This window comes from Equus przewalskii, unplaced genomic scaffold, assembly GCF_037783145.1.
Source record: "Equus przewalskii isolate Varuska unplaced genomic scaffold, EquPr2 ChrUn-13, whole genome shotgun sequence".
In the NCBI taxonomy this organism is placed as follows: Eukaryota; Metazoa; Chordata; class Mammalia; order Perissodactyla; family Equidae; genus Equus; species Equus przewalskii.
In genome coordinates this window covers 5,819,119-5,835,793 of record NW_027228750.1, presented here as the reverse complement: position 1 = coordinate 5,835,793, position 16,675 = coordinate 5,819,119, and the positions used below count along the sequence as shown (strand labels likewise).

At 37.5% G+C, this 16,675-nt stretch overlaps 2 protein-coding genes and 1 long non-coding RNA gene across 15 annotated transcripts in view; 1 reads left to right on the top strand and 2 right to left on the bottom strand.

Moving 5' to 3' along the window:
• The window catches only part of RSBN1 (round spermatid basic protein 1), a 38,650-nt gene extending 33,658 nt beyond the window's left edge, over positions 1-4,992 (bottom strand). For both annotated transcript variants that reach the window (XM_070607916.1, XM_070607917.1), the window contains exon 1: positions 3,306-4,992. In XM_070607916.1, the coding sequence (XP_070464017.1) occupies positions 3,306-4,011 (706 nt within the window). In that variant the 5' untranslated portion in view covers positions 4,012-4,992. The remainder of the gene's footprint in view (positions 1-3,305) is intronic.
• LOC139081619 (uncharacterized) lies at positions 4,140-15,624 on the top strand. Its single transcript, XR_011536765.1, has 4 exons — positions 4,140-4,629; positions 5,558-5,665; positions 6,421-6,452; positions 15,381-15,624. It is a non-coding gene; the product is annotated as an uncharacterized lncRNA (long non-coding RNA).
• PTPN22 (protein tyrosine phosphatase non-receptor type 22) overlaps positions 4,992-16,675 on the bottom strand; it is a 57,811-nt gene continuing 46,127 nt past the window's right edge. For 4 of the 12 annotated variants that reach the window (XM_008533501.2, XM_070607910.1, XM_070607911.1 and 1 more), the window contains 5 exons: positions 15,399-15,482; positions 15,034-15,149; positions 13,675-13,705; positions 10,373-10,450; positions 4,992-6,107 (listed from right to left, as the gene is read on the bottom strand). In XM_008533501.2, coding sequence (XP_008531723.1) covers positions 6,043-6,107; positions 10,373-10,450; positions 13,675-13,705; positions 15,034-15,149; positions 15,399-15,482 — 374 coding nt within the window. In that variant the 3' untranslated portion in view covers positions 4,992-6,042. Of the gene's footprint in view, positions 6,108-8,553; positions 10,451-13,674; positions 13,706-15,033; positions 15,150-15,398; positions 15,483-16,675 lie in introns of those variants that run through there. The other 8 variants (XR_011536759.1, XR_011536760.1, XR_011536761.1 and 5 more) reach the window with 5 other exon arrangements.

Below are 16,675 nucleotides of genomic sequence, written 5' to 3'. Positions count from 1 at the left end.
AAACTGGAAATAACCAAACTGTCCACCAATAGGTGAATGGTTAAACTGTGGTATAGCCATACCATAGAATACTACTCAGCAATGAAAAGGAATGAGCTATTGATACATACAACAACTTGAATGGATTTCAAGGACATCAGGCTGAATGAAAAAAATCTCAAAAGAACACATACTTACTATTCTATTTACATACCACTCTCAAATGACAAAACTACAGAGTTGGAGAACAGATTAGTGGTTGCTAGATTAGGGGTTAGGGAAGGTGGAGAAACATAGAAGGCGCCTAAGACTATAAAGAGATAGCACAAGAGGGATCTTTCTGATGGAATAGTTGTGTACCTTGATTGCAGAGGGGGTTAAACTAATCTACAGGTGATAAAATGGCATAAAACTATACACACACCATTGTATCAATGTCAATTTCCTGATGTTGATATTACACAATAGTTATGTAAGATGTAATCACTGGGGGAAACAAGCGAAAGGTAAGGACTTCTCTACACTATTTTTGCAATTTCCGGTGAATATATAATTATCCAAAAATAAAAAGTTAAAATAGTTTCTGAAAATCTGAGAAGGGAAGGGAAGACATAGCTCTGTAAATAAAAAGGGTCTAGCCACTTTCCTTATTAATCTTAGAGTTGTTTCAAGAACCAACTTTGATAAAATAACAAAAGGCAGTTTTAACAGTGCCTAGTAGCAGTCAGTGTTTTAAGTGTTTTCCACGTATTGCCCCACTTAATCTACAAAACAATCTCATAAAAGAAATACCACAATCCCATTTTAAAGACAAGAAAACTGAAGCTGAAGGGGGTTAACGTCATTTGCCCATGGTCACACAGTAAGTGGTAGAGCCAGGATGATTTAAACTCGGGCTGACTCCATAGGCATGCCTCTTGCATACCACTGTAACGAATATAAAGAACTTCAGGGGAAAAAAAAGGTATCCATCAAAACGTGTGCAAAAACCTGAATTAAACAAGGTTAACCCAGTTTACTTTCTATAGGGGTCTCAGAACTTTTGAAATGTCAGTGGGTGTCATGTATCTAGAAGGCTACAGCACAGTTTCAGGGAGCCCTTTCCTCCCAGAATATATCACCCAACAGTTTCTCATTCAAAAGTTAAAATGTTTAAACTAGACTTATTGTAGTGATCATCTTGCAATATATACAAGTATCGAATCATTATGTTGTACACCTGAAACTAATATGTCAATTATATCTCAATTAAAAAAAAAGTTAAAATGTTTAAATGACCTGATCTTAACCCACTTTTCTTCACACACTGGCAAACTACTAATGCTCCCAGCTGCGCTGTCCAATGTGGTAGCCCCTAGCCAAAAGGAACTATTTAATTCTAAATTAATTAGAATTAAATAAAAAATTCAGTCACACTAGCCACATTTCAAGTTTCGAGACTTGTTCCGAGGGCCAAATATGACTAATAGCTACAGTAGTGGACAGCACAGATATGGAACCCTTCTATCAGTGGAGAAAGTTCTGTTGGACAGCGCTGGGTTAAAGGTTTGTTTTTGTTTGTTTTTTAAAGAACACGGGGCCTGTGCAATTTTCAGAGAAGCATATTGTGAATTATTATACTTGTAATTGCCACTATCTCCCCATAAAAGGAGGTCAGGTCAGAAATGCTTGATGGGGCTGGCTACTGCCATTTTGACACCAAGGCACAGGGAAAGGGTGAGCAAAGAAGTGGAAAAAAGGAATAGCAAAAAGAGAAAGCAACATCATGCAGCTGGGGGATGAAGCCTGAAGTGGGATTCAGATGATCTGGGTTCTACTCCCTATTATGCCAATGATTCATTAAAAAATGTTTTTAAAAAATTTTTTGTACTTTGTGCTAAGTAACTGTGACTTGATTAGATAGTCTCTTCGCTACTTTGGCCCCTGGTTTTCTCTTCTACAATACAAATTTGAATTGGATGATCTCTAAGATTCTCTCTAGCTCTATATGGTTAAAACAAACACAAACAAAAGGAGAGGGTGAGAAATAAACGTAAAAATAAAAGAGAGCAACATCACTGCATATTGGCGGTGGACACTGGCTCTCCTATCAGCTTGGCATACGTTCTAATCCTGAGGATAAGATTCAGATACCACCAAAGGAAGAAAGATTTAACTCAATTCACTAAATATTTATTGAGCAATTATTTGCAACAAGTTACGCTATTTGGAAGTAGCACCAAAAATAAACTGATTAACCCTAAGTTAAGACCAAATACGTGGGAGGAATCCAAGACTGACAAAACTTGAGACTGAAAGACTGGTTCATTAACATGTACAGTAGCAACCTAGCTGGCCCAGTACTAAGAAACATAGAAGCATCTTAAAACCTTCTTGAGGAGACACAACTAACAAATTGTATTAAATCATATACAAAGTACAAATACACGGCAAATTCAAAATTCATACTCCCGTTTCTTTTACAGAGAATATAAAAATGTTACATGTGCTTGAGAAGACACCAATTTTGGCGAATCTAATTTCTCTAGAACCCACACTTAATTAAGTAGTCCTACATTTTCTGGGTTAAATATTCTGGACTTTAGCGAGGATTACTGGAATTAAATAAATTCTCAATTTGTTGTGCCAAACAATAAAATGCAACTGAAATGCCTGCCTCTACTATCTACTTACTACACACTTCTCACTTTCAGAGCCACAGTTGGTCCTGTTTCCTAGGATCAAAGGGGAGAGAAAACCTTCCCCAACCATTTTCTGGGAATTAAGATTTAACATGAAAATTAAAAATGATTTTTAAAACCAAGATAGACTGCATTTGATATTTTTTCTTGCAGAAGCTAAGGCAACCAGTTAGTCAAATAACCTCTAAGAATTCAAAATCAAAGCCCCAAACCATACCCGTGAATATTTTGGAGCAGAGGATAGTGAATATTAAAGCTTTCCATCAAGGAAAACAGGAAGAAAGGATTTTGGTGACAAGTCTTTACCTTAAAAAGGCAGTTTTTTAATACCCCAGCTACTAATCCCACGCCAAGGACGGCGCGGCGCGGAAACCCTGGCGAATTTGAAAACAAACGTTGGCAAAGGCTCGGTGCGGGGGGAGCACTGGTAAAGCAGTTAGTAACTGACAGCTCGGCCTCGAAGCGAGAAGCCTCAAGTAGGTCAGACTGTGTCAACCGTTTGAGATCCAGGGTCCACCCCAGTGGGCTTAGGGGAGTAGAGCAGCCGGAGGTAAGCAGGGGTTGGCGTCTTTCAGTACTAAAGGGGCGGGATATCGGGACTGAGAGACCTCCAGCTCAAGCGCGGGGCAGTCCGCCTGCTCTCACCTCTTTTGGGGGCCTTGATCACAGGCACCCCTCCAGTCCTCTCGCCGTTTTCCTGCTTGTCCTTGTGCTTGAGCTCGCCCGGAACGCAGGAGCTGGGGTCACCATCGGAGCTGCGGTGGTGATGGTGCCTGTGCCGCTCCTTGTGGCCCTTATGCTTGGGCCCGGCCGCGCTCACCGTCAGAGGCGAGAAGGTGAAGAGGGCCGAGGTGCCTGGGGCCGGGAGCGGGGCAGCGACAGAGGGCCCGGCGGGTGCCAGCGAAGGTGGCGGCGGAGGCGGCAGGAGCAGAGGCTCAACAGGGCCTGAGACGGTTGGGGCTGCATTCGTTGGCGGCAGCGGCCCGGGATGTTGGCGGCTGCGACGCCGCCGGTGAGGGGGAGCGAGAGGGGGGTCCTGGCTCGGCCGCCCCCGCTTCTCCTGAGACCCCCCGCTGCTCGCTCGGCGCTGCCGCTTCACTCCCCGAGGCGAGACCCCAGCGTGAGGTTTCTCCTTCCCCTCTTTGTCCGGCTCCTCCTGCGCCGCCACCGCCCGTACTACGCGCACCGCTCCGACCTGCGCAGCCATTTCACCCACAAACACACATTTAAATGGCCCGACCGCCCCCCCGTCCGCGTATCGCGCAAGCGCCGCCCGCGCACGGCCCGCTGGGCATTGGAGTCTCTCCCCCGCCCTCCACTTCTCGGCCGTTCTCCGTCCAGAGCTGAACATGCCGGAAGCGGCAGTTCTCAGCGCTTCTCCGCAGGCCTCTCCAACCGAGCTCTACGGTAGAGCAGACTGGGCCGCGCAGAGCCTCATGGGAGCCGTAGTTCCTCGGCGCCCCCCGCCGCTCGGTGAGTGGAGGAGCGGAAAGAGAGCGTGCGCCGAGTCACGCTTCGGGCTGCTACGCCACCGCCGCTGGGCGGAGAGTTACCGCCAACCGTCTTAACGGCCGAAACAATGTTAATGGGTTTCGGAGTCGGTCGGCGCGTTCCCATTATCAGCTTCGTCTGCCCCTTCGTCGTTTTACGCGGAGTAGGTGGTCTCCATAGTTACTTTTAAGTTTCATATGCCTCTCCTAACCTTTGTGAGGTAAAAGAATCTCCGGCCTTTTACTCTTGGACAAGCGAGGAAATGAAGAGGACAGGGGAATTTAGTAATATGTAAACTGAGGGTTATTTTGCTTTAAAATCGAATGGGGCTGCAATTCAGAAATTTTTTGATCCGCTTCATGGGCCTTGCTGTGGTTACAAGCACCGGCGTAACGAGGCAGGTGCAACAACCGCCGGGGAGCCTGGTGAGCGCCGGCCCCCTCGCCGTCCAGCCGCGTCCTCTCTGACGCCTGCAAAGGTAGAGTCCGTCGTTTACTTTGAATACGTCCCTACAGTTAGGGGAAAAGATTCTACGTGGAAAACCATGTTTTAAAATAAAATTTTTTCAAATCCTAAGTATAAGCTTGCGTAAATTTGAAAAATGTGTCTGCCAGAGAACACTCCAAAAATCGTCCCTGTTCACCAAGGTTGCTGCTCTGAAATTCATTTACAATTTCATCGTCACTTCAGGTTTTACCTAAGAGTCTTTTAACATATTTGGTCCTTGAAAAAGATACTTGGAAGTAATTTGGTTACAATGAAGTACTCAAGTAAAATTACTGGGGTTTGATTCCACTAGTGCTTGGAGAAGTATTCAGCTTAATCAACACTACAGTAAACTTAGCTTAAAAACAGAAAGGTTTATTGAGCACCTGCTGTGTACATTGTACTACAATAAACAGGTAATAATATTTCACCCAATTTGCGCTGTCATCAGGCCTAATGAAAAATATTGAAGTACAATGCTGTTTTAAGTATTTCATGTTTCTACAAGTTACAAACTTTTTTTTTAATTAAAAAGAAGTTAAATCATTAGGAGAACTCAAGGGAATCCTTTGTAATAATAATTACCCACTAACTTATTTGTTACATAAAATTAGATTTGAAAGATCAGATTTTCTTAAGGCAGATCTATATTCATATAGAAATTTTCTTAAACTAGTAGTGCCTCTGATTGATTGAATATATATGTTGTACGTTTTTATAAATGACCTTCGAAATGACGAAAATGCTGCCAGATAGCTATTTTGTCGCCTATTCTTCCAGATTTGGTAATTGAATGATTTTGGTTAAAACTTAATCAGAAATGTAGTTGCACATCTTGTTACTTGGTATATCCAAATAAAATAATGATTGTCATTGGTTGCATATTTTATTTTCTTAAATATAACTTCTTACGACTCTAGTTTCCCACAACATTTGGGAAGATGTGCAAGGTATACTCCATTTAGGCAAAAATAACTCCCAGCGAAGAGTCATTGTCACAAGCAGTAATTTTGTGCTGCAACTACAAGGTAAGATTTTTTTAAAACACTTTTTATAGTAAATTCTGGCAATGTAAACATTTGAGATCCAATTCTTATAAAGCTTTTAAAGTTTATGTAGAAAAGTAGAAGAAAAATAACTTCCAAAAATGAAAAATAAATCCATCCTAAAACAGTTTCTCATACAACATTCCCTACGTAAGCTCAAGTGACAGACTTTTATTTGGGGTTTCCAACCCAATGAAAATGTAAAACTTCTGACACTTATTTGTATATTGCTTTTCTTTTAAAACCTCGTTACCATATCTTCATTGTTGAAGTTATGAATATAGAGTACTTATTTTAGCTAGCAATATTCTATTAGTTTTATTTACAGATGCACTTGCAGCCTATATTCCAAAGTTGTGTTAAATATTCCACGTTGGTGGTGGGTTTCTTGGTCCTTTGGGTTTTGAAAAACGATTTGCAAAACCTGGGAACAAAAATAAAATTGGATGAAAAAAGAAAGGTTTTTTAATGAAATTAATACTTGGATTTTAGAGTGTATTGTAATATATGCAAGTACATGGATTTTTTTGAAAGGTTAGGCAGCATCTTTGATCAATTTAGCAGTAGATTGTAAAGGCATAGTAATTAGCTTAATGCTTAAATGATAACAATAGAATACTAATAATATTTTAAATTTGTAGAACACTTACAAATTTAATAATGGTAAGAATTAGATGAAGAATCCTGGTTATAGTAACCTTTGGTAATTCAGCATATAATATCTTTTTTTTCCCCAGCTTTATTGGAATATTATTGACATATAACATAGGTAAGTTTCAGGTGTACAACATGATGATTTGATACAGGTACATATTGTGAAATGATTGCCACGTTCAGATTAATTAACACCTTCATCCCCTCACATAATTACTATTTTTTTTGTGGTGATTACATTTAAGATTTACTCTTTAACAGCTTTCAGGTATATAATACAGTACTGTTAATTATGGCCAGGCCTGGTGGTCTGGTGATTAAGATTCCCTGCTCTCACTGCCACGGCCTAGATTCATTTCCCAGCTTCCTTTCCCAGTTAGGGAACTGCCCCACCTGTCTGTCAGTTGTCATACTGTGCAGGCTGCATGTTGCTGTGTTGCTGAAAGTTTTGCCATGGGTATTTCAAATACCAGCAGGGTCACCCATGGTGGACAGGTTTCAGGGGAGCTTCCAGACTACACAGACTAGGAAGAAGGATCTGGCTGCCCACCTCCGAAAAATATTGGCCATGAAAACCCTGTGAATAACAGCTGCGCGTTGTCTGATACAGCGCTGAAAGGAGAGAGGATGGCACAAAAAGACCAGGCATGGTTCCACTCTGCTGTACACAGGGTTACTAGGAGTCGTAATCAACTCCACGGCACTAACAACAGCAGTTAGAGCTACCCTGCTGTGCATTAGATCCCCAGAACAACATAGCTGGAAGTTTGTACCCTTTGACCAACATCTCATTTCCCCCACCGCCAAGTCCCTGGCAACCACCATTTTACTCTGTATTTCTATGAGTTGGCTTCTTTAGAGTCCCCAAATTAAGTGAGAACATACAGTATTTGTCTGTTTCTTTCTGACTTATCTCACCGTCAAGGTCCATCCATGTTGTCGCAAAAGGCAGGATTGCCTTCTTTTTATGACTGAATAATACTCGAATATATATGAATATGTATATGAAATATATAGATATTATCTTTATCCATTCATCTATCAATGGACACCTAATTGTTTCCATGTCTTGGCTATTGTAAATAATACTGCAATGAACATGGTGTACAGATATCTCTTCCAAGATAATGATGTCATTTCCTTCACATATATACCCAGAAGTGAGATTGCTGGATCATATGATAGTTCTATTTTTAATTTTTTGAGGAATCTCCATACTTTTTTTCCATAGTGGCTACACTAATTTTATATTCCCACCTACAATGCACAAGGGTTCCCCTTTCTCCACAGCCTTACTAACACTTGTCTGTTGTCGTTTTAATAATGGCTATTACGACAGGTGTGAGGTGATATCTCATTGTGGTTTTGATTTGCATTTCCCTGATGTCCAGCATCTTTTCATGTACTGTTTATATGTCTTTTTTGGAAAAAGGTCTATTCAAGTCCTTTGCCCATTTTTTAATCAGATTGTTTGTTTTTTTAAGTAATATCCTTTATGTCTTTTCACTCACCACCCACACGTCAAAAAAACAAAACTGGGAAATTTCTATTTCAGGAATATAAGAACTATTGCTTTACAAAATTTTTGTGTTAATTCCAGTTATACATCTGCTTTGGCTCAAAAAGCCCTTAATTTACTAAGAGATTATGTTTGAAAAGCTTAGAAAAAATAAAATAATAAACAATCCTGAAAAACTAAGTAGTTAATCATTTTTATTTCTCTCTCCCCCCACCCACTCCCCTCCACCCCTGCTGCACAAAAGAAGGCAGATGAGGAAATTTTGCACAACTAACAAAGGCTATTTCTGGGTACTTTGAGAAGATTTGTAGGTTGATAACATTGCTTTCTTATCACTGCAGCAACATATGACTTTTCTTTGATGAAGGTATATTTTCAAGGTACCCTTACACTTAACAACTTTAGGGGCTCAATTTGAGCAATGAAAGCTTTGAAATACAAAGGGAGAACAGAGAATGGAAAACTCAAAGATATTCCTAAACCTTTAATTTCATCATCTTACAAAATTGTGGGTATTATATACCTTACAGAACTGATGAAAGGATCAGATGTGATATTTGTTAAATCATCCAGCACAATTCCTGGCACCTAATAACTACTCCAGTGTTGCTTAAATCTGAACCACAAAAAACTATGCCAGAACTGGAAGAAAAGGAGAGTAGAAAAGAGGAAAAGAAAAGAAGATAAAAACAAGAAATATACTAAAATTACATTTATTAATGGTGGTGGTTAAAAAATTGGGGGAGGGGCACACAGCCTATTTCATGTACATTTTACTCCTCTTAGTAGTAAAAATGAAGATAGAAGGAAAAATATTTCAGGTTAAATAGTTTCACACAATAGTTATAAAATCATACCTCGGGTCCAGATAGCTTGATTGTAACCCAAGTGGACTGAGAATAAAAGTAAGAATATAATATGCAAGTACTAAGTGTCTGAAATTTGAGGAATACCTACATTCCGTCTTTTTCACTGATCAATTTGCAATAGTTTGGAACAGTAGTGAGCTACCTTTTTTTGGATGTAGGCCAATTCAGGAAAAATAAAAATGTTTATAAACCACATGATTTTTTCATTCAAATTTAAGTACTTTTTTGAGTAAAATATCCTTACATCACTCCCTTATAAAAGAGAACCAATGAAAAAGTTAAGTGCTGCTTTTTAAGTAGGTAAAATGTTCAAATCTAGGCATATTTGAGAAGAAACAACATGGAGGCAGCTCTCTCATATTTTATCTTCATATTAGATCACAGACTGAAAAATTAGATGAGCCATGAGTTAATAAAGTGGTATCATTGACTGAGGAAGCAGGGAACATTTCTGTTCCAGGCAAAATGTGGTGCTTTTTTCATAGGTTGTACAATATCCTATATGAATTTATTTTAACTAAATGACTTCATAAGAATAACATTTTTTTCTAATTAGAACATTTTAAACAGAGTTAATGTAATCCAAATAAAATTTTACTGCCCAAGAAACATATCCAGAGATTCTAGTTACATATTTTGCCAAGGTGAGATAGGGTCCATAACACAGGTGTGACACAGATTGCTACGTGTCCACCAAAATCTTTCCTTCTTCATCAGGAATAGAATTGCATGTGGGCACCCGTCTGCCCGGCATTATTACATTTCCCACTGTCTCTTGCAATTTAGATATAGCACATGTTTAAGTTCTCTTTAAGGGAGTGTGAACGAATGTGATGTTGTCGCTTCTGGACCAGTACCTTAAGACCAGCAGAGGAGGCCACACCTTTTTCTCTCATCTTGCCACCTACAATCTGGACGTGGCAGCAACCCAATTTTGACCATACAGATTAGGACAATACTGCAGAGCAGTAATTCTCAAGGCATGGTCCCAGGGACACCTGGGAGTCCCCAAAGCCCTTCCAGGAGGTCTGCTTTTTGGTTAATAATTTTTAGTAGAAATATCCTACGTTAATTGCTACACTTCTTAGAAAAATTTATAGTATACATGATACTACCTTGAACAGTATCACAAATTTATGTCATATAGAATGGAATGCTTAAAATAATATAAAATTATCATCTTAAACTTACAGCTTATACTTAGGGGCAAATGATTGGCAATTAATTCTTTTAAACTGTCAAAATTGTGTTTCAGCTCCTACTGTTGAGTGAGTTATACAAGATTAGATAGCAACAACTGCTGTTATCACACTTGTGTATTCTTTATAATTTTTCTTAGATATAAACTGGAGTCTTATAGTATCTCAATTTCTTCACTTGGCTAGTCACATTCATTTACTACATGCCAACATAATAATTTGGTTACCTAGTTTTATTTTCTGCATATGCTAGGCAATTCAGTCCTAGCTAAGATGTTAAGAGGTAGCTGAGGTCAAAAATAAAAAGATAAATTGCGTGGAAAAGAATGTAAACACAAAGACCTATACATGCAACTTTAAATTATATTTAAAGTTGAATCTCTTATAGTGTAAGTGAATAATTTAGATGGACAATTTTTTTAACTCTACTAGAAAATAACACACATACCAAGATTCAAAAAGGACCTGGAGTTATTAGACTGAACAGAGTCTGCAGGCTTGTTTGGTGGGGAAGAATTACAGATACCTAGAATCAAAAGAAAAAATGGAAGGAATGGAGACAGATTCAGATTACTGTTAATCAGACCACATAATTGTTGAGATTAAACATTTCCTCCAAAATAATACTACCACAGAAACATATCACTATCAAATGTAACAAAATATGGATGCTTACAAATGGATTGGCACTATAATCTCATTTTTGTGTGCATATTTTTTAAAAGGTTTCTTTTCTTTGCAACAGATTATATGGTAAAGCCCAACACTAAAAGAGAATCACCAAAGGATTCAGGAATAAGATCCATTATACTGTAGGTCAACTTTTTTGGGGATTCACATTTTGACTCGACTTCATCTTACTTTGCCTTCTGACCACTCTGAGTACACTTATAAATCATGTGTTCTCCACATTAGTTCTTCCTTGGCAAGTCTGTGATTTTTCTTACACCATCCTCTACTCCTGGAATATTTTTTTTCAATTTTCAGCCTACTTTTTTCCATTATAGATGATTCTAGTTAGGCCCAGAACCTCCCAAAAGCATTGTTATATTGCTTTGTTTTGCTGTTTTAGCTGCTTATAGGTAGGCTAAAATATATTTCTCTTCCTAGCACCTTAATATACTCATGTATCAGTTTCTGCCCAATTTTGAAAACACTCCAGTGAAAACGTGTTCTACATTTTGCAAGTGCACTGTCTAGCAGGCAAAAAAGATAATTTCAGGTTTGTATAAACTTTCTAAAAACAACATATAATTGGGGAGAAATTATTAAATATTGACCCTTTATTTTTTACTTTCAACATTTTCAGAATGCAATGTGGGGACTGCTGTATATGTTTGTACACACTAGCATTCTAGAAATGCCTACACCTTCCTTGGAGGTACTTGGAGGGTGAATCACTAGAGTACATAGCGAATTTTAATCAGATTCAATTAGAATATATATTTATTGAATACCTAACTATGTGCCAAGCATTGGGCTAGGCACTGAGGGTAGAAACATAAATAAGAAGTTAGTGAAGGTGAGAAAGTTCAGGAGATATCATCTCTATACTGCATATGAGCTGAGAGTTGTATACATCCCTTAGAAAAAAAACAGTTGTCCCAAAAGGGAATATTGGGTTTTTTACAACAGGAGACAAAGATTCTGTTTATATGTGTGTGTGTATATATATATGAGGGAACTGCTGTTTTGCCTATTAAATTATCATAGGTTTTTTTACAAAATAGCAATGCTGTATGGTTGAACCTAATGTAAGTACTTAGTTTTGTTGCTAAGTTATTACATAAACAGGACCAATTATCCTGCAATTTGCTTTTCTTATTACTGAAATGTCTTGGTTTTTTCCTATGGCAGCTCCAGTAGAACTATATTATGTCATTTAATACATAAATGACACAAAGCCAGAGCCAAATATCTGTTCTGTTTGCCATCATGTACCTAGTCAGTGCCTTGCAGAATGCCTGGCACATAGTAGGCACTCAATGAATATTCAGTGAATGAATGAGTGAATGAAAGACACTAGGCTTAGATGCTAGCTTAAAACAACAGATGAAGAATCCTAATTTCATTAAAAGTAGGACCAGCTTTAGCTATAGACCAGTAAGAGATCCAGGCTAATGGGAGAACGTATGGAATTCAGGAGTCATGAACCATCTGGAACGGGAAGAGGACACATATGCAAGTACAAGCAGATAAGTCTAAAGCTTCAGGATCAGTTTTGGGAGCCAGATATTGTTCTTCACTTAAGGACAAAAGATAAGACGATGAAGGCAGGTGAGAAACAGAAATTAGCCTAGACCTAGAGAATGATCTGGGAGGTCTTACTTAGAAATAAGACTAAGGGTCTCTGAGAGTTCTACCACATCTGCAATCTGTGCCACCCTAAGTCTACCTGAAGTTTCTGTGTCTTTGTTTGATACCCCGAAGACAGGGTAGAGTTAGAGAAAGAAAGATTTTTTTGTTTTGTTTGCATGGAAGAATTTGCTCTGAGCTAACATCTGTTGCCAATATTCCTCTCTTTTTTTTTTTCTTCTCCCCAAAGCCTCTCAGTACATGGTTGTATATCCTAGTTATAAGTCCTTCTAGTTCTTTATGTGAGCCACCACCACAGTATGGCAACTGACCAAGGGTTGGTGTGTTTCCACAACTGGGAAACAAACCCGGGCCACCACAGTGGCGAGAGCACCAAACTTTAACCACTAGACCATCAGGGCTGGCCCAAGAAAGATTTTTTTTTTAGAGAAAGAAAACTGGATGTTTCATAAATTAAGTTGATCAGACCAATCTGTAGTTGGCTATTCAAGTCACTCATTTCTTTGCTTTTGGCTCTTTTTTATTTCCCCTGTTTTATACTATAATTTCCGCTTGAATGTTTAAATTCTCTTTTGACCGATTTTAGAGGAAAGAGTATATTTTCCAATCATACTTTAAGCCATCATAGGTGAGAAATCAGTTCACTTCAGAGATTAAGTATAATGGCAATGAAAGCAGACTAGCACATCTCTAGGGAGATAGAGTAAAAACTCAGGAGAAAAGTGTAAGATTCAGCTATAAACCTTCTTACTTAGACAATGCCTTAAATCAAGTTTTCTCAGTGTTCTTTATCCCTCCCTATAACAGCAGTTAAATGCCAAGTAGTTGTTTGGTCCTTGGTGATTACCCAAATGGATCAAATTTGTAAAAAGTCTAATCACTGTGTTTCATATACTTTGTTGTTGTAAATAAGGATTTCTTAGATAATTTCCCACAGTTTCAGGAATCTTTGGGCTTTGTTTTCATTAAAATATAGCAAAAATAGTAAGCAGTAGACTTTTATTGCTAATAATACAAATGGAAATGGAAAATGGAAATGTGTCAGTACTTTGCTTATTTCATTAAATCAACACATTTGTTTCACAATATGCTTCACTGTGACTATTTTCCAAGAAAATATGTCTGAGGTTAGACTGTTGGGAATTTTTAAATACACTTGTATGACAGCATGTTAGAATGGGTAGAAAGTGCCAAACATACTATTATTCCTGTCTGTTAAACACAAACTTTCCCTCCCATTACTCCCTGCCCAACATTAGCATTGTGGAGCCCAACACAGTACAAAGCCTGCAGTTGATTGTTCTGATCCGTAGGACCCTTGTTAGGTTCTATTTAGGAATAATATGGTTAATTTTTTCCAGAGTGGTTATATAAGGAAAAATTATGTAATTGTGAAAGTAGCATATATTAGAAAATAAGTATAAAGAAACTTACTCTTTTTCACGTTTCGCAAAATTTTCAAACTCTACAAAAATGAAGAAAGGAAAAGTGTTAGTTTTTTTTCTTATCAAATCCAAAATACTTCAATCAAGTAGAAATATAGAGTTCAGTCAAAAGGATTAATTTCCTGAAAAATAGCCATCAAAATACACAAAATTTTTTCAATCTTGTCATTTTTAATTCAGTGCAAAATCTCCACTTGATTTTATCTTGCTATTTTTCCCACCATAAGAATCATACTATGTGTTTAGAAATAGTGCTATCACAATATCAGGGGAAAAGGTGGAGTTCCTACTTCTCTTCTTTATTAGGACATTTCAGAACCCACAATGGCTTCTGAAATTAGCTGTGGTACATAGCCCTTCCCATTCTAGCCAAGAATTTTTGACAATCATATTCTGTACTCAGTTCACTAAAATCTGCTCTATATTGTTAGCCATGCTACTTCCTTCTCCCTCCTTTCAGCAAACCCATGTCCTCTGCCTCCTTTATAGTAGAGTCTAACTTGTCTCTACTAGGAATCTACTTAGATTTCTTTTGTTTCTTCACATTTCCTCAGCATTTATGTTTTTAATCTGTTCCATAGTATTTTATTATTCTTGATAATTTTCATGTTTCTCGTATAGGCAATCGATTCAAATAGATTAACTATACTCTTTTCACGGACAGGTAGATAATCTTTATGACATTTCTATTTTCCTAACACCTAACAGAAATGTGCTCTTTTATATAATTGATAATAATTTTTTTTGGGGGGGGGGGGCTGAGAAAGATTGGCCCTGAGCTAATGGCTGTTGCCAATCTTCCTCTTTTTGCTTGAGGAAGCTTGTCACTAAGCTGACATCTGTGCCAATCTTCCTCTAATAAATTCTTTTTTTTGAAAAATTTAAATTAAAAAAATAGATCATTATTTATAATTCGAAATATTCTAGTAAAAATGCTCCCATGCTTTTCACCGTCTACCCAGTTTCTAACTCTCCCCTACAGATAACCATTATGACCATTATGTATCCTTCTAGAGCTATTTGTGAATATATAATACAAATATAGATTGTATTTTCTCCCTTTTGAGCAAAAGTTAATAAATTATATATAAATATATTGAGAGAGTCCTCATTCTTTTTTTAGCTGCATAGTATTCCATTGTATGCATACACTATGATTTCTGATTTATTTAATCAGTTCACCTAATGATTAACATTTAAATTGTTCCTAAATCGTCTCTTCTTACAAATAATCTGATTTAATTTTAATCTAATTTTCTATCTTAATGCTGGTGATGTGGGGTGGAGGAGACACCTTCAGTAATGGAACAGCCTCTGCCATGTTTCCTAAAACTCCAATCTTCTTTACCTTACTTCTTGTGAAACTTTTTCCAGGAGTCTTCAATGTCTGTTTTGAAGATGCTGAATTTTCCATGGTGTTAGGACAGCTAGTAGAATAAGTCTCTATAGATTGAGCCTGCATACCTAAAACAAAAAAGTGTGTTTTGCATACCTCCTTAAGCCTTCAGGTTATATGTAGGTATATATTCAGTAATTCTTAGCTTGGCTTTTTTATGCATTATTTTTACAATACATTATGGGTTTTTTTTAATGTATTATTTTTATCTTATTTAATCATTCTTTGTACCTTCTCCATTTAGGTCCTACTTTATTGTTAACTTTTTAACAGTCTCATTTTTATAACTTTCTTTGGAGGAAAGTACTGCCACTTACAATCTTCATCAGCAAGGAAGAAGGACTCAGGGGTTCTTTCTGGGAGTGGAGGTGGAGGGGAAGAAGAACGATCTTGATGCAGATCTGTGGTAAGAAGAGTATATAACAAAGCAAAAGAAAATCCATCAATTAAAAGTCATAAGTCAAGACCCCTTTGGTTTGGTGTAACTTTTCCAGTTTTTCAATATTAACCTACAAGAACCAAATAAAAAATTATCTGAACAAAGACTAGATCCTCAAGAACTTTGTTCTCCTAGCTCTTTAGCCAATGAGCCTATGATTAATTAAAAACTTGCAGGTCACTTACAAAAGTATTCTTCCAAAGAAATTGAACCTGAATTTAACTAAGCTTCTAGTTCTAATTATCATTTTACAGAGAATCCTGGGAGTAAAGGAACATGTTAAATAAAACCATGAGGGTACAAACAGCCAAATTCAGGATAGTAACAGTCTTTAGGACAAATGACCCATTCTCTTCTACAAATAAATGGCATGAGAAAATATAAAAAGCAAGGAGAACTGTTAGAGATTTTAAGATTTAAGAAGCATATAAACCAAACGTAATGTGGATGTTTTGTTTGAATCTGGATTCAAATAAACCAACTGTAAAAAGACATTTTTGAGACAATTTGAGAAAATTGAACAAAGTCTGGATATTAGACAATATTAAGGAATTATTGTTAATTTTATTGGTGCGATAATGCTATTAAGTATTAAGGTAGGTTTAAAATATGTGTTTGAAAATTTCCATAATAAAGAATTTTAAATATTGGAGCTATTTTCCCATGATGTAAGTCCTAAAGATACAAATGGTGTATAATATTCTCATTATACAGTGCTGAGTATAATTATATGCTATATTAATGTCTTTTGAAAATGAAAATGTGGTTAAGTACTAGAGCAGCTGTCTTTGGTCATTGGGTTCTTTAGGCCTTAGGATTTGTCTATAAAGTAAATTCACTTGTTTATTTCTTTTGTGCTAAGTAATATGCAAAGTAAAGTATAATACTTATTTATAGCACCTAATACAATAACTGGCATATGGTAGGCACTTATTAAATATTTGATAACTACCCTGAAGTAGCCTATCATCTTCCATTTTGCTGTCAAGAAATATTCTGAGAACTTGGGGCTGGCCCTGTGGCCGAGTGGTTAAGTTCAAGTGCTCTGCTGCAGCGGCCCAGGGTTTCACTGGTTCGGATGCTGGGCGCAGACATGGCACTGCTCATCAAGCCATGCTGAGGTGGCGTCCCACGTGCCACAACTAGAAGGACCCA